The 27,056-nt window shown below is 37.9% G+C and overlaps 1 protein-coding gene across 1 annotated transcript in view; it reads left to right on the top strand.

Annotated features, from left to right (window-relative positions):
* The window catches only part of LOC126161541 (probable G-protein coupled receptor CG31760), a 439,386-nt gene extending 413,443 nt beyond the window's left edge, over nt 1-25,943 (top strand). The window contains exons 12-13 of the mRNA XM_049917466.1: nt 18,818-18,961; nt 25,700-25,943. Coding sequence (XP_049773423.1) covers nt 18,818-18,961; nt 25,700-25,930 — 375 coding nt within the window. The 3' untranslated portion in view covers nt 25,931-25,943. The remainder of the gene's footprint in view (nt 1-18,817; nt 18,962-25,699) is intronic.
* The last annotated feature ends 1,113 nt before the right edge of the window (nt 25,944-27,056 follow it).

The raw sequence follows: 27,056 nt of genomic DNA, 5'->3' as shown, positions 1-27,056 counted from the left end.
TACTCCTCAATATACATAGACTCCTTAATGGTAGTTGCAGTTAATAACAAGTGCGAATTTAGGACAAAATCAGCAATACATAACTATAATACTAAAAGAAGAAGTAATTTACAAATAGAGTATGCAACCCTCTCTTGATTCAGAATAGAGTTTTGGTTGCCAGTGAACATCAGGCAGGAAATTGGACATCTCTAAATATTAAAAAAACAAAGTAAAAGAATTGCTGATTAGTCACTCATTATACAATTTATTGGAATATTTGGGCTTAAGAATGTAAATTCTGGATAATCCTAATTTTTGTATTAGATAGATCCTGACCTTGCCAGTGTATAGACAGCTGATAGTGGTCTGCCATAAAGTTACGTAAATGCTTTGTTTGAAGTATTAGATAAAAATGCAGCTAAGTGGTAAAGGATGAGGAGTAGTGGCTGTTTTCAAAGTCTGCGATGCCGTGCACAAATCTCAATGAACGAATGAATCAACTATGTTGAGGGCAGTAAGGGTTGCCGCATTCCCCACACACTGACACTTTTAATGTGGACATATCAAATCTCTCTTGTGCTGGTGGCTCATTTAGTTGGTTTGGGAATGTTCTCCATGAATGGTTTTGCAAGAACTACAATGTAATCAGCAACAGGATGAGCTCTTCTAGGAAGTTTTGTTCTCCAGTTATTACAATTTCTTCCTTTGGATGATGCATTCAGCTGTGCCTTCTGTCTTGGTGTCTGAAGATGCCTCAGCAGACAAGTCATTTTTGTCATAAATAATAACTTCTACAAGAGAATGAGCTTCAAAGTAGATCTCATCAGGAAAATCACTAAACCCCGTTTCATTTTCACAACTGAGTTTACCTAATAATTCTGTTTGTATTTTGTTTTCTCTTGCTATAGTATATATTTTACGCACAATGTTCCTAGACAGTTCAAAGAGCTGATGTCTGATCTGGTCCCTCACATGTTCTATTGGAGACGGATCTGGGGATCTAGTTGGCCACAGAAGTATCTCAGCATCTTGTAGACAGATGTGTGTTGTGTGTGGATGAGCACTGTTCTATTGAAAAATGGCACCACAAGACTGTCACCTGAGAGGTACCGTATTTACTCGAATCTAAGCCGCATTTTTTTCTGGTTTTTGTAATGCAAAAAACCGCCTGCGGCTTAGAATCGAGTGCAAAGTAAGCGGAAGTTCTGAAAAATGTTGGTAGGTGCCACCACAACTAAGTTCTGCCGTCAAATATATGTAGCACTACACAGGCATGCTTTGCAGGCACAAAGATAAATACTGGCGCCAATACTTCTGCGTCAGTAAATAAATTTAAAGAAAAGGTGGAAGATGAGCTTTTTTTCTCCGCCCCGAGTTTCGACCGCTGCATTTTCATACATTATCCAACGAAGTAAATACAAATTCCATATTGTTCATATTTGAATGTAGCAGCATTTCAATGTACTACGAAAATCTGACTGGCAAGACTGTTTGGGACGTTTGTCAATATGGCCAACTCTACGTTCTGAATTTTTTCCTACCTGTGAGAAGAGATGGTTGCTAATAGGAACTTTTATGTATTGTGAATCACATGCAGTATTCTCTTCACCATAAGAATAATATGAATATAAACATTTTGCCATGTATTGTTTTGTGTTTGCTGCCATCTCATTTAAATCCTGTCTGCCTAATAAACTACGAAACTAGAGTGAGCCAACAGCAAGCGCGGAAGAATATACATATCATGTCACGTTTATATTGGTATTATTCTTATGCCTAATAGTGGTACAGTCAGAAATGAAGCACGGCAATTGACTAGTTTTTTAAATCTAAGATGACTCTAATTTCTGTGCAGAAAGTAATGTACTAAAGAGGCATCTGCAAAGATTTTCAAACGGAGAAAAATTTTTACTAAATTCTCATTCAGAACATCTTCTATCATATACAGTCTATTATTTGGTTCTTGTTGATCATTATCGAAGAAAGCAGCAGTGTAAGTCACAACAAATAGCAGTCTCTTGCCATTGTTTCGCTAATGAGACAATTGCTCTCTTTTGTTTTTTAATTGTAAGCAGCGGTAGCGCGTACAAAAGCAAGCCATGCCGCGAGCGGCGACAGGTCGTAAACACACATTATCAGAATGCGACAAATAATGCATGACACAGTACAGTAATGCATTTTCAGCTTAGAGTGACGTAAACACGTATAACAAAGAAGACGGCACTTATCAGATCAAAGAAAAATAAGCAGTCAATTCAAACCAGACTAAGCACGTGAAAAAGGAAGGCTACCCGTATAAATATGGACGGAGCGCCTGACGCATAGCAATGGCTACCTGATAAAGCTGAACTGCTAAGCTTATGACTCGAACCGAACTACTGTAGCTGTATCGTCATTCATTCAAGCTAAATTGTGTCTCATATTACAATGGACCAACTTTGTTTCGATTTGGAGGTGCAGCCTAAAACTTTTCTCTCCCCTTGAATTTCGAGTCTCACATTTCAGGTGCGGCTTAGATTCGGGAAAATTTTGTTTCCTTGATTTCGAGTCTCATTTTACAGGTGCGGCGTAGATTTGAGTGTGGCTTAGATTCGAAAATACGGTAATGCATGAAGAAGCAAGATGCCTGTTATGTACCTTTACCCAACCACAGTTCCCTCAGTCACTACCAGGCATGACTTGAATTCATATCTAATGACTTCCTACAGCATAATGCCAGGAGTAACACTGCTCTGCCTCTCCAAAACATTGGAAGTATCAGACTTCTCTATAGGTCACTCCCACATTCACTGATGGTGGTCATCTGGGGAAGCGTGTGGAACCACATTTCATTGTGGACACAATGTGGTGTGATTTATCATCATTCCATGCTACCCAGTCATGACACCGCTCCGAGTGCAGCCATTAGTTTTCTGGTGTAAACGGCAGCCTAACCATGGGAAGGTAATTCTGTAGGGTTAAGTGTTCAGATTTTCATTTAAATTGTAGAAGTGACTGTTAAGACATGCTTGTAATTTTTTTTTTAAGTGTCTAGAATTTCTGGACAATGTCAGTGGGGAACATCTTAACAAATGTTTGCACTAGAATAAAGATCTCCATTTCATGACTCTAACAGGAGCACAGAGTGGCCACCAGATATGATTTTGTATCTTGTTTTCTTATTCATGTCAGAGTCAATCTGAAACTAAATTTTATTATTAGCTTTGAATATGTTTAACAGTAAATGTATCAAGATGTAACCAAAGAGAATGCCTGTCTGTTTTGAGGTGCCTATGAACAACAGCCAATATGCAAACCTGTCAGACAATCCTTTTGTCACAAGGAGATAGAATGATTGGCCATCACTCACCTTCAGGATGTGAAATTCCATGGTACTAACAACAGAAACTCTTAAAAGCAGATAATACTAATCTTAGCTTACACTTTCAGTGCTTGTCTGCACATCTCTTGGGAGGAAAGAGTAATTCCTTGGGGCAGGATGGAAAGGACTGGGGTGAAAAAGGGGAGGGGAAGGAAACATGTCACTCAGGCTCAGTTGAACGGGAGCCACCTATTGTGAGGGAAAGGTAAGGTAGGGAAAGTGTCAGAAAGAGCATGAGGTGCCACCTCTTGTTCTAGGATGATAGAAAGGACAGAGTGGAGTGAGAAGTAATACTGGATTAATCTCTTAACCAAAAACTGTTATCTCTCTTGCCTGTTGTGTTTTGGTTTAGGTGGTTGGCACGAGATATCATCTGTACTGTGTGTAGCTTTGGATGCTCGACAACAAAACAGCCCTTTCAGACTCTCCTGTATTGTTGTTTAGACAATGCTTTCAAAAAAGGATTATGGTTCTGATTCTTTGTTTGTCATTGAATTCAACACCTCAGAAAGTGAAGAAGAATGTGATTTTATTTCGTTAGAGACCAAAAGTGATGACAGTTTGTCAGTTCAGTGACAAGTGTTTGCCAGTGACAAGTGTTTCCCGCTGTGCTCCAGCCAGCTCCTCCAAGATGTTTATTCACAGGAAACCATTGGGAAATACATGGTTTGACTTCATAGCCACACAGATATTTTGGTCAAAATCCAATGCACGAATATTTCAGGATTTTACTATTGGCAATTTTGAAAATTTTGTAACTCGTTATTCTGAGCTTTCAAAGCCTTCTTTATATGCTTATGTGTAACGTCATTCGTTATAGGATGTTTTTCATTTAAAAAAGTTCTAATTTCTTGGAACATGATTTGGGGAAAAAAGTCAAATAAATTAAAAGTGGAGTTATTTCCTGACATGTCCAGGGTGGAGAGAAGTGATTTATAAAAATGTTAAACATGCAGTTTTTTTATATAAAATCCTTTATAGATGAGATCACATTATTTTAACAGTCATTGATAATTAGTTTTGACTGAGCCAGTAGCAATCTTCAGATGTGCAATGTTACAGAAAATTGCACATAAAAGGGAAAACGGTGTAAAACACGTTGGCAAATTTAGCAAGAGGTAAATGAAGAAAAATACTACTAGCAGCTAATATAATAAGTGCAGTGTCTGTCACAAGATTAGGTAAAGAATCATTGTCATCAGTAAAACACATACTTGTGAAAGAAAGTGACTAAAAGAAAGAGCTTTGCAAGTTATAATTTGATGAAACATTACATAAGCACTACCTGAAGAAGTAGATAAACCAGGTAATGGCAAACATGACATAATGGGTCATTACACCAGTGTATGTTTAGGAAGACAAACCTTTGTTATTGAAACTCGTAAATATGTCATACACACTGTGCAGTAACATCACACCACTTAATAACAACGGGTTTTCATCTACATCATACTCCGCAAGCCACCTAATGGTGTGTGGCGGAGGGTACTTTTGGTACAACTATCTGATCCGTCCAACCCTGTTCCACTTGCGTATAGTGCGTAGGAAGAATGATTGTCGGTAAGCCTCTGCATTGGCTGTAATTTCTCGAATTTTCTCCTTTCTCCTAGTGGTCAGTACATGAGATGTATGTGTGGCAGGGGGGAGTATATGTTGTCCGACTCCTGAAAAGTGCTGTCTCAAAATTTCAGTAGTAAATTCTCTGTGATGCACAACGCCTATCTTGCTCTCTTGTAACGTCTGCCAGTTAAGTTTGTTTAGCATCTCCGTAATGCTCTCTTGCCAGCTAAATTATCCTGTGATGAAATGCACCGCTCTTCGTTGGATATTCTCTTTGTCCTCTATCAGTCCTACCTGACAGGGATCCCAGATAGATGAACAGTACTCAAGAATCAGGTGAAAAAGTGCCTTACAAGCCACTTTTTGCATGGATGAGCTACATTTCCTTAAGATTCTTCTGATGAATCTGAGTGTGGTGTCTGCTTTTCCCACTACCTGTTTTATATGGTCATAAGTTCACTCTGGATAGTTAGGCCTAGATATTTTATGGCAGATGCTGTCTCTAGCTGATTGTCATCAATAGTGTAGTTGTACAGTAGTGGATTTCTTTTCCTATGTATGTGCAGTATGTTACCTTTATTTACATTCAGGGTCAACTGCCATTCATCAATTCTCTGCAGGTTGTTCTGCAAATTCTTACTATCTTCTGGCATTGCTACTTCAGTATAGACAACTGCATCATCTCCGAATAGCCTTAAAGAGCATACAATGCTTTCTACTAGGTCATTTATATATATTGTAAACACAGGGTTTCTATGACCTGGGACAACCGGGAAAAACCCGGGAATTTTTTTGAATTCCGGGAATTTTTCATTGTTTTTGTTCTCAGTTAAATTTTTGTAATTTTGATTGGTAAGAAACAATACTCTAACAAAGGATATTACTGTATCCTGCTACTGCAGAATAATACTGCAGTAATAAAACATGAACAAGAGAAAAAACTGAAATAAAACTTAAATTGCGAAGGAAATGCGCCATATACAGTAACAAAACACAGTGCTCATACAAGCGTCTGCCAACAGCAAAATGTGTCAAAGGCTTTAGGAAGATTATGCAATGCTTCGTAACAACAAATTGCCTCCAATGAGCATGATGCCACAACATTAGATTTGTTTTAGCAGTTACGAGTGGGATCATGAGCATGCGCAGTTGAGTAGTATCTTCTTCCGCTTGTGGCTATAGAAACGTGGCTGTTAGCTGTGTAAAAAAGCTGGCATGGCCAAGCTGCCACATTGCGCAGCAGCCCTGGATTTAGGAGTGTGTGTGTGTGTATGGGAGGGAGGGGGGAGGCAATTCACATTCCTGAGGAAAAAACCTTGTTTCACAAAGCGCCTAGCACCCAGCGCACATTGGTCTATCGATTATTCGTATGACTTTGAAACGTGTCCCTGTCGGTTTTTGAACATTGTTGAACACATTCTAAGTTGATTTCTGAATGAATCATAAGTTGATTTCTGAATGTATGCATAATGTACGTGATGTCTCTGTCAGTGGAATCCTCGTCACAACTAGAAATAAACTTTCCTGCAGACAAAAGAGGCTATACGAGCTGAGCAGAGTATAGCCGAAAAAAGAAAGCCAACCACTGTCTGATTATGTGGTTCGTTGGGTTTGCGAATGATGAGCATTGTTATGATTACCAGTGAAATCCATAGATTCAGACTACCAGAGTGCGAATAAACGACTAACAAGAATAACAGGTAAGAAAGATTACGTATTATCTTCTCGGTGTATCCAAGAAAATGGAATTTTGACAGAAAATTTTTGGCCATGTCAATATACTAGCAAGGGCCAATTGTACAGTCTCCGGCTAGCAGCCGGTTTAAGGTCTATTCTGGAAGTAGTGTGGAAAACGCGTTGTACGAACACGTAATGACACCTAACCGGAGAATAATCACGGGATAACTAAACTGGTGATTCTGGCAGAGTTAGTCAAGTTAACCGGTGAATAAGCTTTGACACTGGCAGGAATAGATACAGAATTAGTAATGACAACATCGTTTGTTAGAATGAGGAAGGAGAAGAAACGGTAACATCACTTAAATTATGGAAGAATATGACAATTCCAAATTTATATAAAAATTTCGCACTACTACTTTTCGATCTCATGCTTGAGAAACTGGAGCGTATGAATGAAGTGTAAAACTATTTCCTAACGTAAAGCTTTTTGCTTGTAGTAGGCCTAATAGGCATTTGATATTGGTACTTTGTGAATTATATTCTGCCGTGTTATAAAAATGATCATTTCTGCCAAAACAGTCTCGTTTATTTGGCGTGTGTTACAATTGCTGCAGTATTATTAAGGCCTATTTAGTTTTATCTCGCAGACAGTGACCAAAATACAGGTAATCAGGTCCATAAACCACACCAGTCTTGGGCCTATTTGTAATTACAGCTTTTTCAGTATTAGACAGCGACATATCGATTTTTCATGTAGCAAAGCATTTGATGAACTTTGATGATCCTTTTGCAGAAAGGAAAGCATGCCATGTAAAGCTGTAGGAAGATTAGAGAGAAAAAAAATTCTAGGAGCTAAGCATTGAAGAAATGTGTACTGTCTTGCTTGTCTCTTCTCTTTACTGGTTTTATGTATCCTATACTTAACTTTATGTCACACAAAGCAGCAAGTTTTTAGCTAATAGGGAGTAAAGAGTGCAAATTTTCTTAAGAGGCCATCTGGAAGCAGGAGAGGCACCATAGAACATTTTAATTTCCACTGTCCTGAATATAGTTTGATGGCATCCAGTACAAAATATACACGTTTCATTTCCACAGACCGAAATACAATGATGTGCGATAGAAGAATGCTGTGTGAAGAGGTGTGGCGCTGCACTTTCTTAAGATCAAAAAAGATGTCTTACAATTCCTCAGACAAGTATGTTTTATGTATCAGACTCTTCAGAAAGATGTGCGCTACAAAATTAACGTTTTTTGAAAATTCGATTTTTTTTTTTAATTTTTGACATCCTATCTCAAATGCTCGAGAGACGCCACTATCTACTATTGCCCCGGTTCAGAAATACTGTAGATATGGGTCTGATGCACAGAGCAGTCTGAGTTATAATAGGGAAACGGGTAGTCTCCACGTGACCCGTGTTTACATTTAGTGATTTTGCTGTTTCCTCTTTGTCTGCTGCACTCACATCAAATGAAAACAAAATTGATTTCTTTGGCCGGAAGCTATCATGTGAATTAAAATACAATCACATAATTACGGAAGGCTAAAATACGTTATTAGTTTCAGATTTTATTTTATTTCCACCTATCTGACAGTCAAGCATTAATTGCCATGCAAAACAATGAAGTTATTTTTATCGGTTTGCTGAAGAAATTTTCTTCTATTAATCTTTTCCACTGAGGCAGTCAATGTATTTGAAAAAAAGCGTTTAATTTCAGACTATTGGTTGGTTTCAACTGTTCGGTGCATTTTAAGTGTACATTTTCGTCTTCTAGCACGTATAGCATTATGCCATAACAAAGAACCAGACATGAGATAACAAAGTACTGGTACCCAAGGAAATTTACATCCTGAAACCACATTGAAAAGCTTATCAGGTTGACGCCTACTTCACTGGGAATCTGGACTCATTTAAAAATCAGCTCTTTGATGACGAGCCATGTAGAAGAATTTATAGCCCAGAAGATCACAATTTTATGTCATTATTAAAAATTTACTGGCACAGTTGTGTGATACATCTTTAAATGTAATACGTGTATAAAAGACCAAAATTATATGTGAAAGCTTAGCTTCTCTTGCTGCGTATTGGCCTTAGAGACCAATATTATATGTGAAAGCTTTGTTTTTCTTGTAGCAACATTATATATATTTATTTAAACCATTAACTTTTCCTGTTCGTGTGTTCGCGGTATTTAACAGTGATGTTGCTATTGGCTGACTACACCACGTGTCCGAAGCTATGAATATCCGCTATCATCGGCTGGCGAGATCACGAGACATGAGCTATGACTGGCTTACGAATACGCATCGCAATCTCGATTTCAGTGCTTCGGAAAGTAAATGTGGTGTTTGGTGGAATTCGAATTTATACTTTCGTAATATGAAAATATGCAGCATACATGTTACTGCACATCAAACATCTTTCCTAAAGGTGTTTTTTCACGAGCTTCGTTTTCTAAACCACCAGGAAATTCTACGCGCATATATAAAACCATAACCACTCAAAGAATTGAGAAGTTATACAGTTCTGAGAGAAAATATACTGTCAATTAACAGGGAAAAACTATGTTTCCACCCGGGAGAAAGTGTATTTTTAACCAGGAAATCCAGGAGAATTCTGGGAATTTTTTTTCCTTGTCTGCATATACACCCTGAAACACAATGGTCCTTATCACACTTCCCTGTGGTACTCCGGATATTACCTTTACATCTGTTGATTTAGTATCATTAAGAGTGTCGTGTTGAGTTCCATCTGCAAGAAAGTCTTGAAACAATCACAGGTCTGTTCTGATACTCTGCCATTAAATGGCAATGCAGAACTGTGTCATTTGCCTTACTGAAATCAAGGAACACGCCATCGCAATACATACAAATGTAATGTATTGCGAATATATAGAAAAAAGGATCCTTTATTGTATGATTATATGATAGCGGAACAAACACTGGTAGCAGTTACTTCTGTAAAATATCTGGGAGTATGTGTGCGGAACGATTTGAAGTGGAATGATCATATAAAATTAATTGTTGGTAAGGCGTGTACCAGGTTGAGATTCATTGGGAGAGTCCTTAAAAAATGTAGTCCATCAACAAAGGAGGTGGCTTATAAAACACTCGTTCGACCTATACTTGAGTATTGCTCATCAGTGTGGAATCCGTACCAGATCGGGTTGACGGAGGAGATAGAGAAGATCCAAAGAAGAGCGGCGCGTTTCATCACAGGGTTATTTGGTAACCGTGATAGCGTTACGGAGATGTTTAACAAACTCAAGTGGCAGACTCTGCAAGAGAGGTGCTCTGCGTCGCGGTGTAGCTTGCTCGCCAGGTTTCAAGAGGGTGCGTTTCTGGATGAGGTATCGAATATATTGCTTCCCCCTACTTATACCTCCCGAGGAGATCACGAATGTAAAATTAGAGAGATTATAGCGCGCACGGAGGCTTTCGGACAGTCGTTTTTCCCGCGAACCATACGCGACTGGAACAGGAAAGGGAGGTAATGACAGTGGCACGTAAAGTGCCCTCCGCCACACACCGTTGGGTGGCTTGCGGAGTATAAATGTAGATGTAGATGTAGAGCCATTGTCCACTGTGCTTTGGACCTCATGGGGGAATAGAGTGAGGTGGGTTTCGCAGCATCTCTGTTTGCAGAATCCATGTTAATTTTTATAGAGGAGATGTTCATTTTTCAAAAACATCATAATTCTTGAGCATAAAGTTTTATGAAACTTCCTGGCAGATTAAAACTGTGTGCCAGACTGAGACTCGAACTCGGGACCCTTGCCTTTCGTGGACAAGTGCTCTACAATCTGAGCTACCCAAGTATGACTCGCAACCCGTCCTCACAGTTTCAATTCTGCCAGTACCTTCTCTCCTACCTTCCAAACTTCAGAGAATCTTTCCTGCGAACCTTGCAGAATTAGCACTCCTGGAAGAAAAGGTATTGCGGAGACTTGGCGTAGTCACAGCCTGGGAAAATTTCCAGAATGAAATTTTTCAGCCTGCAGCAGGGTGTGCGCTGATATGAAACTTCCTGGTAGATTAAAACTGTGTGCCGGACCGAGACTCAGACTCAGAATGTTTGCCTTTTGTGAGCAAGTGCTCTACCATGTGAGCTACCCATCATGACTTACAACCTGTTCTCTCAGCTGCAGTTTCATCAGTACCTTGTCTCCTACCTTCCAAACTTTACAGAAGCTCTCCTGCAAACCTTGCACTCCTGGAAGAAAGAATATCACGAAGACATGGTTTAGCCACAGCCTGGGGGATGTTTCCAAAATGAAATTTTCACTCTGCACCAGAGTGTGCGCTGATATGAAACTTCTTGGCAGAAGTTTGGATGGTAACAGACACGTTACTGGCGGCATTGAAACTGTGAGGATGGGTAGTGAGTCATACTTGGGCAGCTCAGATGCTAGAGCAATTGCCCGTGAAAGGCAAAGGTCCTGAGTTTGAGTCTTCATCTGGCACAGAGTTTTAATCTGCCATAAAGTTTTACATCAACACACACTCTGCTGCAGAGTGAATATTTCATTTTGGAAATGTGTTTTATATGCCCAATATAGAGCAAGGAACAGATGTGCAGCCATAATGTAGTATCAGTCAAGAATATTGATATGTGCCCCATTCAGAGCAATGAACAGACTGAATGACATATTGTATTATGCATTCTGGCACACAGGAAAAACTGCATCCTGTGATAAACAGTGCCACCTATCAGAAAATTAACCTTTTAAAATTTAAAAGAAATAGCCAGCAGAACATGTAAAGAAAAAAAATTGTAACCATTAAAAATGCACCTAAATTTCTGTAAACTGATGTTGGACAAATAGAAAATTGTAAACTTAAATACCTTGGACTGAAAATGCAAGGAAATAGCCTGGAAAAAGCTGCTACTGAAGAAAGGATACATAAAATGTGAAGGGCATGTGCCAAAACTAAAGACCTTTACAATAAAAATCCTGTCTACAAATGCAACACCAAGACATTACAATACAGTAATGAAGCCAGAATATCTATATGTAAGTACATGTCTATCATTGCACTATAATCCAAATAAATTAAAAATACTGGGAAGATGAATCATTAGTAAAATATTTGGCACACAAAAAACTATGGAAGGCTGGAAATTATGAATTAGTGTTAAAATTTATTGATAAATAGGAAATATGTCAAAAATAATGAGGAAAAGAAGTTCAGCTGGCAGCCTTGCTGGGCAGTAATGAGGCCCTGAATCTAGCCACGCATATGCCCAAACGTGTGCCCAGATGGAGATGTTGCCTTTAAAGGGTGCAACTGCTCCTACTTCTATGAATGGTAGGTGCTAGAGATCTAACAAGGAAGGATGAGTGCATCCTTGCAAGAGTTCCACCGGGCTTTGATTGTAGATCATTATTGCACTGTTAAGAGAATAAAAAAGAAGACAATGCTAAATTGATACATTTGGATGTTAACAGTTTTTAACTTCTGTGTTTTAAATGTTCACCCAAAATGTGTGGCCATACCTTTAAGAGACAGGATGAAACAGAGCTGTGGTAATATGCTTGTTTCCATTCTGGGTGGAAAACCATTGAAAGGGGGATGCAAACTGCAGTCCTTTATTGTTGACAAGGGTTTCGTTGGGCTCCTTCAAGAGAAGAATCGGTAATGAGGATGAGGATGTTAGTGGTATTATCAATCATTGTCTGTTGCATTCTGATGACACGTGGGAAATGAGAATAATTGTCTGTTAAAATCAAACACATGGTCCCATGGAATGAACCCACAAAATCTTCAGGTGCACAATCCCATGGCTGGGTAGGTGTAGACCCATGTCTTGGGGGGGGGGGGGGGCTTGGGATGATGTAGGTTGTTGCTTTTGACAAGTTTGACATTGTTGAGCCATATACACAATATCCTCATAAACTCATAGCTAACACAAATGTCACCAGGCATGATTATTTGTGCTCGAAATGTACTAGTAGGACTTACGCAGGAGTGCTGAACCTCTGGAATCACCACTCAACACTGACAGTCATATTGATTCATCAATAGGATGCCTTTTAGAAAATGAAGAGCAGGGCTTCATGAAAAGAAACAGTGAATTTCTGGGCAAGCTGCCAAAGGAAAGGCCTGTAGCCAGCCAGTTGTGCAAACTGGTAAAGGTATCTCAAGGACTGATCCTTATGGCTGACTGCTGTGACATGCCTGGAAGCAATGGGAAAACCTTCTACTGTCTGTTCCAGTTGTGAATCAGTGTGAAAGTGAAGAGTTTCTTGTTTATCACAATCCTCATCAACATCCATAGGGAACCATAGTACGTTTGCCTTTGCGTTCTGGGTTGATGTGTGGTAATAAATGGAATACTGATAATTTTATATAAAAAGTGCCCAGTTTGGAAACCTCTGAGAAGTCCAGTAAGGCATCATTGATATGGGGCTAAATATGAGCAACAGTGGCTCATGATATGTGACCAGATGAAATTTGTTACCATACAAGAGAATGCAGAACTTCTGGACACCACTTGCCAGTACCTGCTTCTCTATCTGGTAATAATTTTCTTGTGCTGTAGTGAATGTATTAGAGGATAATGCGATAGACCATTTTGAACCATGTGGGTACTTGCGTGATAGAACAGCCCAAACACCATGTCTGTGGCCAACATTAGAGGTAAATGTGGCTAATACAAGGTCGTGAAAGAAGCAGTTTGGAGAAATTTCTTCAGCTTAAGAAATGCTTGGTGACAACCTGTGGGCCATTGGAAAGGGACCTCTTTTCCCTGCAACTGATTCAACTATTGGGCTATTGTTTCAATTTGAGGAATAACTCAGATAATATGTAACCTTGTCCATAAAGACCTGTGGTTACCTTAACTTGTTCATTGTTGGAATAAGAGAAATGGCTGGCACATTCCCTGATGTCAGTTTAAGGGCTTTCCACCTAAGAATATATCGTACATATGAGCTCTGTTCAAATAATTTCAGAATTTTGTCCACAAAATTTGTCTACACTTACCTTTTACTTATTGTGCATGGTGTCCTTCGAAATACTCTCCCACAACATTGATACACTGCTCCCAGTGCCACTTCCACTTCTGGAAGCAGCATTGGTACACCTCTTGCTAGATCGTGTAAAGTGCTGTCAGCGAGTTTTCTTTCATATCGCCTGTTGCAAGTCTTCGTCCTTTCAATTGGGTTTTCAACTTATGAAATAAAAAAAGTCCACAGGGGCCAGGTGTGGAGAGTATGGACGATGAGGCAGCACAGTGATTTCGTTTTGTGTGCTGAATGTGCAGGTGTGTTATTGTGATGCAAGAGCCATGAATTGTCTCGCCACGTTTCTGGCCATTTCCTTCCCACATTTTCTTGCAGTCATTACAACACGTCCTGATAGTACCATCAATTGTCCCTTTTCCATGAATCCATGATGAACTAATCCTTCAAAGTCAAAGGAAACTATCAGCATGGTTTTGACATTTGACCTGACCTGACAAGGTTCCTTTGATCTTGGAGAACCTTTCCCCACCCATTGTGAAGATTGAACCTTAGTCTGAACATCATAACTGTAGACCACATCTCATCATGAGTTATGATTCTCTTAAGAAACATCTCACTCTCATTTGCATGCTCCAGAAGCTCCTCACAGATTGCGAGGTGAATGTCTTTCTGATCTTGACTCACGAACTGTGGATCAAACTTGGTGGCAGCATGATACATTTCAAGATGCCATGTCAGGGTGTCATGACATGATCCAACTGAAATGTTACATTCTTCTGCAATATCTCAGAAAGTCAGTCTTTGATTGGCATGCACACCTTCGTCGATGTTCCTGACATGAGCTGTTGGTAGACATTGAGGGTCGTCTTTAACTTGGGTCCAGCCATTTTTAAGCTGTGTGACTAATGTGTGACACTGAGTACAACTTAAGCACTCATCACTATAGGTTTCCTGGATCATTTGTTGTGCCTCTGTAAAGGTTTTCTTGAGTTTCATGTAAAATTTAATGCAGAAACGTTGCTCCTCTAGCTATGCCATCTTAAAATTCTCAAAATGTGTGACAAAATTCTACTGAGTGCAGCACTGAACAATGCCTAACAGACATACAACAATGAAACTTCTTGCAGTTAGACATTAAACACAGGCATGTTCACGGATGCCAAATGCATTACACTCCAAAACACCATTGGCACAAAATTACGAATGTTCCGGAATTTTTTGAACAGTCCTCATACTTAACAGAAGACTGAAAGGAGGAGAATTTTGACAACTTACTCTTTAATACGAGGGCTGTTCAGAAAGTAACCTCCGGTTGATTTAAAAAAATGCACCAAGTTAAATAAAAATATTTTAATATATACATCTTACAACTACATCTTTGCACTATTTTTTCTACATAGTCTCCATAGCGATTGAGGCACTTATCGTATCTCTTCACAAGCTTTGAAATTCCTTCTGCATAAAAATCACCCGCTTGTGCCTGGAGCCAGCCTGTGACCGCATCTTTGAGCTCTTCGTCGTCATCAAACCGCTGTGACCCGAGCCATTTCTTCAAATGCATGAAGAGGTGATAATCACTTGGCGCCAGGTCTGGGCTGTAAGGTGGATGGTTGATAACATCCCACTTGAAGGACTCAAGAAGGGCCGTAGTTCTGCGAGCAGAGTGAGGACGGGCGTTATCGTGCAAAAAAACGATACCGGAAGTCAGCATACCACGGCGTTTGTTCTGTATAGCCCGTCGTAACTTTTTTATTGTTTCACAGTACACGTCTTGATTAATGGTCGTACCACGTTCCATGAATTCAACCAACAACACCCCTTTGGCATCCCAAAACACCGTTGCCATCAGTTTTCTGGCAGAAAAATCTTGCGAGGCTTTTCTTGGTTTGGTAGGCGAATTTGAATGTGCCCACATCTTTGATTGTTCTTTTGTCTCAGGGTTCACGTACTTAATCCAGGTTTCGTCACCGGTCACGATTCTGTTTAACAATGGTTCTCCTTCGTCCTCATAACGTGACAGAAAGTCTAATGCAGAGGCCATTCTTTGAGTTTTGTGGTGGTCGGTAAGAATTTTGGGCACCCATCGTGCACAGAACTTACGGTAACCCAATCTTGCTGTCACTATCTCGTACAAGAGAGTCTTAGAAATCTGTGGAAAACCAGTAGACAACTCCGACATTGAGAAACGTCGATTTTCGCGAACTTTTGCATCAACTGTCTGAACGAGTTCGTCAGTCACCAATGATGGTCTACCACTCCTCTCTTCATCATGAACGTTTTCTCGTCCACTTTTAAATAAACGTACCCATTCACAGACAACTCCTTCACTCATAACTCTTGGTCCGTACACGGCACAAAGCTCACGATGAATAGCTGCTGCAGAATATCCTTTGCCTGTAAAAAACCTTATGACAGCACGCACTTCACATTTGGCGGGGTTTTCTATTGCAGCACACATTTCAAACTGCCACAAAAACTAAACTAGCGCAGGTACGACGTTCACTCGACCACGGCTTGATGCCGACTGACCTGTTGAGTGCGTGAACGCACAGATGGCGTCGCTACTCCCCCCGCAACCCGCACTGTGACCGATCGGAGGTTACTTTCTGAACCGCCCTCGTATGGTTTTCAAAAGAACTGAAAATACTGCTGGAGATTTGATGCATGCTGCATCTGACGTATTCCTGTCATTACTATACCACCCAGATGATTGACACATTGTGCATTGTTGGCCATAGTTTATTCTAGAAATTTCTGAAATATTGCTAGTGAGCTAGCTGTAGTGACCCGCAGCCACCTATTGTGTGTGTGTGTGTGTGTGTGTGTGTGTGTGTGTGTGTGTGTGGGCGCGTGCGTGTGCGTGTGCATCTACAGGTACATTTTTACTAATGCCATGACAGAGCTGCAGGACATAGTTCATTTACACTGTGACTAAATAGCAGTGTTGAAAGATAACCTTTTATACTGATGGAGCCCAAAAAGAGTATTTAATGCCAGGATGACTTTGGAAATCTCATCCAAAGTAAGTGCAAAATAAGCTTCTAACTGAGAAATTCTGACCCCCAGGCAGTTTCAAAATTAATTCATCAGAACATGGAAGAGGATATGATTCCACAATCGATGAGGTGTGTACAGTATTGTTTGAAATCTCCACAAAGGTGTAATGCATGACCTGGTTTCCAAATATAGACTAAAGATGATGCCCTCTGCCATAAGGAATCTGGGAAAAGCACTTTCAGCTCCTCTAAGTGATGCAATTAAACTCTGACCTCATCCTCGAAATGTACAGAAATGTAAAATTGTGTATTTAATAAAACTAAAAAGAGTTGTATCCTATGACTACAAATATCAGTGAGCCACAACTGGATTCAGTGAATTTATACAAAAACTTGGGCATAACAATTTGTGGAGATACAGGAAAATGCAGTCTGTTTACTGCGTTAACGTTTAAGCCTTTCAGAACTATGCCTTATTTTATTGTTGATTAGAAATATAAGTCATGCAGGGTGGGGGGATGGTGAACATCATATTTCAATATTCTGCTGGGTACGCTATCATAACATGAAGAATGATTAATATTAGGAACACAACTATTATTTTTTGAAATCACCAGAGGGGTTGATCGTTTTAAATTAATGTATGATGGTGGTAAATATTGCTAGCCAGAGATGACGCATGTATATTCAGTTGTTTGTTGGTAGATCTTACTCTCAGTGCTATTGCCAAAAACTAGTTACTGAATTTGGTGAGTAAATATTTTGATGTGTCATCATTTTTGTCACAGTTAGTGTCCTGGAACCTATGTTAATTCATGTTTTAATCATTCTGATGGTTGTGTTTGTGTTAATCTTTGAGCATTTTGTTTTTTTCTGCATGATAGATATGTTTCACTTTATTTGATAACACACTGGTTAATTTTCAAATACTGTTGTCAAGGCAATTTAACTCTTCTTTACAGCTTCTTCTCTGACTTAGACAATGCTCTCTCTTTCTTATAGGATGGGTATTAATCTCGTGTGTTTTCCATTCATTGTCCTTCCTTCTGTTTAAATTTCCTGTGTTTATTTTAATTGGAAACAATATTTAAAGTACTGTATGAATATTTACTAAACCCATCTGCTCATCACGTTTTATTCTCATTTGACTATCATTGTCAGATAAAACACATATCTGAATATATTTTAACCTGAAAACAAGTTGACAATAGCTATTGTGATGCAGCCTGAAATTCTTGCTGTAACCTTTACTGTAGAAAGTATTGAAAGCTATGCATTATTGATTCTCATCCTCCTACAACTTTCTTCATCTCTTAAAAATATTTTCCATCTGTGTGGTGGCACAGGGTTATCTTTTTTTCTGCTCTTCTTATCCTTTTCAGTTTTTTCCCTATTTCTCTTCATAATGCTCTTTCCTTAATCATTTCACACTGAATTTTTCCAGGACAATAACTTAAGAGCAGGAAAACACCTAGCATTCAGTAAATTATGTGAGGTCAGTTTCAAAGGGTTTTTTAACACATTCATACTGTTCTGCTGTGAATTCACTAAATGCAGAATGTTATATCATGAGGTACAGTACATTACATGTCACAGACACTGCACAGATACTTTGGTTCATCTGAGGCTGTGATGGTCAGGAGCTTCTAAAACCTTATGAGGCAGACAAACAGCAACTCATAATCACACAGTACCAAACTTAGTACAAGGATGTGAATTTAAAATCTGGACTTATCAAATGACCAGTTACTCAGTGACATATATTCATAACTAGCTAACATTACTCTTTCATGTCAGTTACTGAGATGTATTTAAGGCAAATAGTATGCTTACAACAAAGCCTAATTATATATTTAAGACTGAAAATTTAATTTGTAACATAGGATGTCAAGTGGAAAGACATAGCCTATTTCTTTCACCTTCCTTGGCCAGTCCAATTACTACTCCTCTGGTAATTATTATTTACATTAAACCATAAAGTTCCTTCTCTCATATAAACATTGCTCCATAAGAAATGCAAACAAAGTAAGAATAATTTATGGGGGCTGCCTTTGAAGGCTTTACTGGATATTATGATCTCACTAAGTCATTTTTAGAAAGAAATGGTCATGAAATGTTTGCTCCATACAATTTCCTGTGTATTGAATGAATGGTAGTTGTCCCACTGGTTTTGTAGCTGTTTCATGCATGTTGTATCATAATTATGATTTGTTTCAGTGTGATTTTCTTTTCAAAATGGTAAAAATTGAGATGTGTTGCTTTTTTCACACAGATTGTGCGTGTGCTACGTGGTCAGGGTGATCAATGGGACAACCGTGCACGTGCACGGGGAGTAACAGCATCTTTCTCTCTTAATGGTATTGGATTGATGCCGGAAGAGACTCCAGATCTGTACCAGGAAAATGAGGAACTGAAGGTAGCTTTAGCAAGGACAAGATTACACAGAGTGCCAGTGCATGTGCACAGTAATGTTAGTGACATGTCACAAAGGCGTGTTCACAACTTCACTGTATCTACTGCACTTCTTACCTACAACACATAACAGAAATTAATAATGATGCTTACTCTGACTCAAAGCTCTTTACAGTACTTATTGGTAAAATAAAACATTTGTGTTTGCAGCTCCCTGCTGAAAACTATCAGTTAATCAAAAGATAGAAAAATGAGGATGGTGACATGAAACATAAGAAAGGCAAAGCATTTTATTATTGCTGAAAAAGAAAATTTTATTTTACAATATGACTGTTATTTTAATACTTTGTTGTATAGCTCCCTTACATTTTGAGTAGTAGGTAAATATATGTAAATCAGAGTATTGTTAGAGATGATATGATCGTGCAAACACGTTCTTCATACTTAAAATAAAACAATGACAATATTTCATCAACATGAGGTAAAATATTTTCTCATTCTTACCATAAAAACATGCATTATAAATCTGAATGCACATAATCATAAAGTTTCTGATGATGTTTTAAGAACAATATTCATTCTTTTGTTTAGCAATAAATTATAAATTCATTAACTTCATGCAGTATCTGTTGAACTGATTTCACTGACATGGTAAATGACAAATTATTACTTGCACAAATCCAGATTACAAAGCATCCTTTATAATAGACTTGCAGTAACTCTGCATAAATGTTTAGACATATTATTTGTCTTGCATATATACATGAAGAGCTGCGTGACGCGCTTACACACACACACACACACACACACACACACACACACACACACACACTTGTATATATTGAATGCCAGAACTTGTCATCTATTAGCTTATTAATATTAATTTCATAGCCAAAGCAAAGAAAAAATATTTTAAATTATCTTTAGTCATCTGTAGACTATTACTTGAAGTTATTCATTTATCATTAATTAAACAATTCATGAGATCTCCTTTGCTTGCTGAACTGTAGATCTTAAAATGAGACTGATTATCACTGTATTACTCGATTTATCTATAACAACTGCGGGATTAAAACTGAAATGCAGAAGATTTTCCATTTGTGGAATGAGTGACCATAGCTAGCAGCATATAAAATGAGTACATGATTTTCTGTTCAAAGACACTGATTAAAAAAGAGAACTACATGTCTAGATTGTAGCTTATTATTAGATACATTAATATGAACTGGTCTCAGGGCCTTTAGGAAATACTGTTATTACAATACTGCACTGATCTTTTGAGAAGACAAACAAAAGGCTAAGATTTCTTTCTGATGAGATACATAGAGGGACCTAAAATAGAAAATGAAGAAAGTGTTTGAATTTATAAGGTACACTGACTGCCAAAAAGAAAGACTGCAAAACACAACTGTCCAAAGAATGTGCTGCAAAATGAAATGTGAAAATAGACGAGGCGTGCTGTTTGAGGTTTTCTCAATGTAGTAACTGCGTGAAAGTCTCTCAAATGTAGGACCTGAAATTGTGGAAACTGCAAATCCTTCAAATAACTGTCCACTAATCATCTTCAGGAGCAACTGTGGCTATTTATAAGGGCAAGCCAGTTTATATGTTAGCTCAGTAGAAAAGTGCATGTAGCAGAAGAAGGGAGTGAATTTAAAATGACCAAAAGGGATCTAGATTCCCAAAGACCTCAAATGGAAAATGAGCTACAGACTACGCACTGTATGGTATGCAAATCCTGGCCATAAGTCATGGATGAAAGAATATGCTGTTCACTAGCATTCTGGCTTCAAATGTATGTTTTTGCCAGATTCTTTTCTCTTTGGCTGACACTCTCTTAGCACTACCACTTTTGTTTCCTATGTGTTGGTGGGTGGAAATCATGTATCTCTGCTGATTAAGTTGTTTGTTATACCTGTATCGAGTGTTCCTTTAATGATAAAGTCCTTGGAGGTTGAGACTAATGAGAGAATTTGTGACTTAATTTCTGTCTTGAATGACACACTGTCAACATATAGCAGAAAAACAGTCTTCGGTTGGCGTGTCATTCAATATCAACAGGTGTTTCAAAAACCGCTTCCATCCTATGTGAGCACAAAAGATGCTGGCCTCAATCAGTGTGGAAAATCATACATGGGCAGACATGCCACAATGTTAGACTAGTGCAATAACATAGACATCACAGAAGAATACATCAGCAAGAAATATCCACTGCTGTGGACCACTGTCTAGATGAGGGACACAAAATTGACTATGCAGAGACCAAGATCCTCTCACTGCCTAAACCTCCATCATTAAAGAAACACACAAAATACATATAGCAAATTACTGTAATCACCAGAGCCATGAGATTTCATTTCACCAAATCCTGACAACCAGCATTGGTACCATGGCTAAACACTAGCAGATTTCCTAAGCCCGTATGTTGGGAACCATGACTTGCAGCTGTGCATCCCATGCTATGCAGGGTAGAATCTATGATGCCTTTCTCTTGCAGGTGCTCTGGATGACATTAAATCCCCTCCTATCCTCCTCATGTCAATGTTTCTGTAGTGAGGTTGCATTTCAATTGACTCACCTCTAATAATCCTAAAGATAAGGTGCTGTCTCAAAATATTGTTTATATTAAATGGCAATATTGCTCTTCTAAATTCTTGGACATTTCAGCTTCTAAGATATAATCTGCCTCCACTTTCCTGTTCTTAAACATCTAGTAATGACAAAATTCTCACTTGACTTTCATTACTCACTGGCCAGATTCCTATGTTTTTGTCATTCAGATATCTTTGTTTCATCATGCATTTCAGGGATTTGCAACCATGACTAAACAATCATTTCTTATTTGGTCATGTATCTTAGTATCATCGTAAATCTCATACTGAATATGCCATAGCAGCCTCATTCACAATAAATATCAATAGAGTTGTCCGAGAAATACAAATTATTGAGTTCTTATGAGAAATATTCTGGTAGACAACACAGGAATGCCATCATAATCTAGGTAGCTACATTGTCCAGGACAGCAGACAACAAATAAAAACATAGATGTAAAAATTTACATGATGTGTGTAAGTTGTCTGACAGTGTAGCTCACAGTTTTATTTGAATATATCATTCTAAATAGAATTTTAAGGAACAGATATGGAAATATTTGGTGGCATAACAACTTATTGTGTGTATTTAAGCATCTGCCTTTCTTGTGGCTTTTTTTAAATTTTGTTTTCTGGCTTTTATTCTTAACAATGCTTCATTCGTCTAATGTGAACTGGTATTCTGTTGATAGTATTCTCCCTTGACATTTGTAGGGAGACCAGAGAAGGGTAATAAATGATCTTTCAAGTATATTCATGACAGTCATTGTGTGCTACATATTATCTTTTATGAGTCACATTTATAGTCCTGTTTGATGCAAAACTTCTGCATATCTTAGAAGATGATGATTTATTGATTTACATGTCCATCTGCTACTGCTAAAATTCATCATATTCATGATGTGTGACTGGATACTCATAATTTCTGCTAGTACTGTGACAGTTGTCTGTATATGTCTTTCGATTAGTACTTGCACAACTTGGATTTTAATATATTTGCAACCCTATGTTATGTGTTGTATTTCACAAAACTGTTATGTGTGAAATATTTACTTTCAGAATTTCACTGTTTACTCAACTTCAGTAGACTCCTCAGCATGAGAGTAACATTTGCTCCTCTTTTTTTCGTTCATCAGGCTAGACTCTGGTAGTTATCAGATCAGTTGTAATGTATGTAAATCTGCTAGCTTTCATGCCTGTTGTCATTCATGGTAAAATCTTCTGGTTGATTGGCCACCATATTCCTTTTCAGAGTTCTTCACCAAAACTTAATGTTTCAGAGCCTCTGCTGGAATCTTCCTCAGGTGTCTTCTGTTGTTCCCTGAACAGTTGAAAACCAGTGCCATGTCCACTTATGAAAAGATATTTCCCTGTGCTTTTCCAAACAAATCTATTGAAGAGGAACGTGATGTGAATTAATTACCCAAATGATTTTACCTTTAATTTTAATCTACTTTTTGCAAATATAAAAAAATATGAGGGCAGATTTTGTGTCTTCTACAAATTTTTGGTGATCACAATTCATGATCCAATCATTTCCATTATGATTTTAAAAACTATTCATTCCTCTGATCTGTCACTAGAGCCATGCGTTTAACTGCAAGGGACAAAATAAGAGATTTATATATATATGATCTTACATAATTATGAAATATTCTGTTCTTTATTTAAATAAACTATGTGACAGAAGTAATTTACGAGTGAAGTACACCTTAAGATGGATGACAATGTGCAGCAAGGTTGTCTACTAAATTTTACACATAGTCTGAACACATTTCAGTTTCGTTAAGTAACTAAGCTTGAAGATCACTTTTATCTTTATTACATGTACAGTATGCTTTTCGGAAATATTACATTTTGAAGTTATCTCTGGCAGCATAGGATGCAGCAATAAAAGTAGTTCATAAAGTCTTGAGGTTTCAGAAAAACAAGCATTTTAATGAGGCACTAACATGATGAATGAAAGTGGGATACATGCTACAGGGAAAAATAAGTCTCTGCCAATACTATTTAACAAAAAGAACTCAACAAATGATATGAAGAGATAACAACAAGGTACATTTTTTGGGAGGATTGGAATGCAGTCAAAATGAACAGCAATTTGAAGATTTCTGATTTTTTATTTCTGTTTTCATTTAATTGTTACCAATAACTAGCTTGATGTTTAACTGAACAGAAATGCCTTACAAGTAACATAGTAGTACATGAATTGCACTTCGTATTTAAACCATGCTTGCTTTTAGCAGCACACAATTTTTCAAGTGAGAGATTAAAAATCTTGCCTTAACTGTAGCTGCAGAGCTTACCTCCATGAATGGTGGCCATGTGAAAATTGCTTTTGAGTATTGGTAGTTGCTTGATGTCTCTTGCTTGGACTTGTATGACATGCTTTACCTCTTGAAAAAATGCAATGCATGTATTTACTATCAGAAAGTTACTGGCTTTCCCCATTTGATTATCTATTTAACATGCCGACTGCTATGAGGCTGCTGGCAGACATGCCACAGTCTCATGCGTGATTCCATGTGTCTACCAGTGGCCGTGTGCTCGAATCTGTTTAATACAGTGTATAGTGCAGTACTGCGCATTAATTTTTATATCTTCATTGAGTTGATACTGGTGTACAAAAAATCAGGTACAATGTCTTGTTCAATATTTGCACATTGTTTTTTGGAATTAACACACCTCTCAAAAGTATACTGTACTAAACAGAGTTGAGTATGTGGCCACTGATGGGCATACGGTATCAGGCGTGAACCCCTGCTGAGTCTGCAGGTTGTCCCATGGTGATCAACATGTTAATCAGGCTTCTGTGTGTAATGAGGAGTTGAAATTATGCAGTTAAATGGAATTAGCGATGCTATATTGCAATTCAAAGATAATGGTTTCTTATTTGCTACTTTCACCTATTCCACTTTATAGATCTATGCCAACTATATATTTGTTTGGTTCTGCTTACTGTTGGAAGTATTTTGATTGTTATTTATAGAATTGGTTTTCTTAGAAACATAGAATTTTATGTATCTGGGATGAAGGAATGGGAATCTTTTGTATAGTGGACATTAACTAAATCACGGGAAAATAGTTACTTCATGCACTGCAAACACTAGCATTGCCTGCAGGGGTCAAAGTCATCATAGTAATTAATGTACAGGTAAATCACTGCAGGTCACACACTGTTTGACTGATTTTACAAGTTTCACTTATCAGATGTGAACATCCTCAAATATTTATTACCCTAGTGCCAATGCATTACATGTTTTGAAGCACCACTTGGCACCATCACCAAGATGTTGCTAAACTGTGTTTTAAGTCTCTGATATGTTGGCACCAGGGCAATGGATATCTAAGGATGACCACATCTGATGAGGTGAAACTAGTCAGATAAATAAAAAATAATTGCAACCTTTGGTAGTTTATCGGTGCATTAAACACTTAGTAATCATCCAGGACAATACTGCAGATACATTTAATGTTCTTATAGCTTTCCAAACAGTTTCCAAGTATCATTCTTTGGTACTATACAAAACTGTAAGTTTTAGTGTGTTTGTGGGGCCGTGATTATCTTAGAAATCTTGTAACATCCCCAGTTTATGTGCTACCTTGTTCAGATGCATGTAAGTTTGCAAGTTCTAACATGTATAGGAATCTTTGTGTTTCAAGTTTTATGAGAGGAACACTCATGTACTATGCATATGAGTGATACAACATATATATTGCTGATGATTTCTATACTTTGATATATAAAAGTATGTTATTGGCAGGTGTATACTGAAGCTTTCTTTGGCTAGTTTACCCCATTTATCTCAATATGTACTACAATGAGACTGTGGTGAAATATTTCTCCTGCTCTTAATAAGACAACAGTATTTTGAAGCTGTAAAAGTGACAGGCTGCTTCATAACTGGACTTGTTGCTTCTCATTCCTCATTTACTATCAAATCATCATATAAACAAGCTGTTGCATTTTCACTTTTGGAGTACTAATGTTGTTATCAGGATTATTACTACAATGGAAAATGCGTTCATACATAATTGAGTTAACTGATCAATTTTGGGGATCAGGCAGTATAAAAATGCCAGTAAAAATTTACTGTTTTTGTTCTTTTGCACACTGTGACAGATTTTTAGTTGTTAATCGCATTCCGCAGGAAGAGATTCAGAAGCTGGCTGCTCAGATTGAATTTATGAAGATCGTTCATATGGAGATGAACAACAGGCACTTAAAGCCTAAACCTGGTGGCTACTTCAATGCTGCCAGTACAGCAGTGACTTTGCAGAGTCCATTGGGAAAAACATCTGGATTTGTTGTGGGCAAGAGCTCTGGAGCTGAGGAAAGCTGCATTGTCTCAGCTACTGATGGTGCTAGTGAACGTGTCTGACTAGTAGTCAATAGTGAAGAAGTGTGGTTGTGACAGGAAACCATTTATGGACATATTCTCTTGCTACCCATTTCATCTTCGCTGTGGAAATCCCTTGTTTGCAAATGTGGCTGTGGAATGTTTTCTGACCTTCATTCTGCTGCATCCCCTGCTGTGAAGTATAGCATGCTGACAGTTTTTTAATTTTGCAAAAAAGTATGACTTTTTCTTTTTCTCTCCCAGTGTGCAAAACTATACCTCGAGCTTTCTGTTTATTTATTTTGTTCATTTATGTATGCTGATGCAAAGTGAAAGCTGTAATGTCAAGTGATTGTACCTTAGAACTACAAATCTTCTACACCTTTTACTGTCACTTCTTACTGCAATAAATAGTGCTCGGACCGGATGTACATCTATCACATCAGAAAACATGAAATTGACATTCCCTTTTTTTTCATTCTGTCTGTGATCTATAACATTTTTCCTGATGGTTATTTTACACCACTGAGATGAAACATTACGTAATCTTCTTTGCAATAAACATCAAACACTTTTTTGTTCAAAAGACACCACAGTACTTGTTTTTGATGAATCCTTGAGTGTTACATTTTTCTTTGGGTGCACCACATTACATTTTAATTTGTTTAGTGTTAAATTTGTAGCTTTAGGAAACCATAGCATTTTGATAATGACAGAATGGCAGCATGTCGATCAGAATTGGAAAGTGCATAATTTCCTTAATAATTTTGATTTCAACTGAACATGGAGAGTTTTGTAATGTTTTTATAATAGTGTAATTATTTATTTTATTGATTATTTGATATACCTTTCCACATAAACTTTTATTATTAACACTGCAAAAACTAGTTATGGAGATGGATACTGGTGAAAACTATGCTCCACTACAGGACTTAATAAATATTACAGGGATGATTCCATTCCACAGACTTCGGAAAGGTCAGAAATACCATTTAAAGTTTCATTTTTGTGTCAAAATCTGAGTCCATGTGCATCAGTTCAGAAAATGGTTTCCAGTAAAATGTTAAGTGATTCTAACAACCACAATTCTTTACTATTGGCATATGTATTTGAAGAATGTGTGTCAGTGTACAATAACTTAAAATAAATTTTATGTAATCTTCCTTAG

Source organism: Schistocerca cancellata, chromosome 2 (genome assembly GCF_023864275.1).
Source record: "Schistocerca cancellata isolate TAMUIC-IGC-003103 chromosome 2, iqSchCanc2.1, whole genome shotgun sequence".
NCBI lineage: Eukaryota > Metazoa > Arthropoda > Insecta > Orthoptera > Acrididae > Schistocerca > Schistocerca cancellata.
The sequence above is the reverse complement of the archived record's forward strand: the minus strand, read 5'-3'. Positions and strand labels throughout refer to the sequence as shown.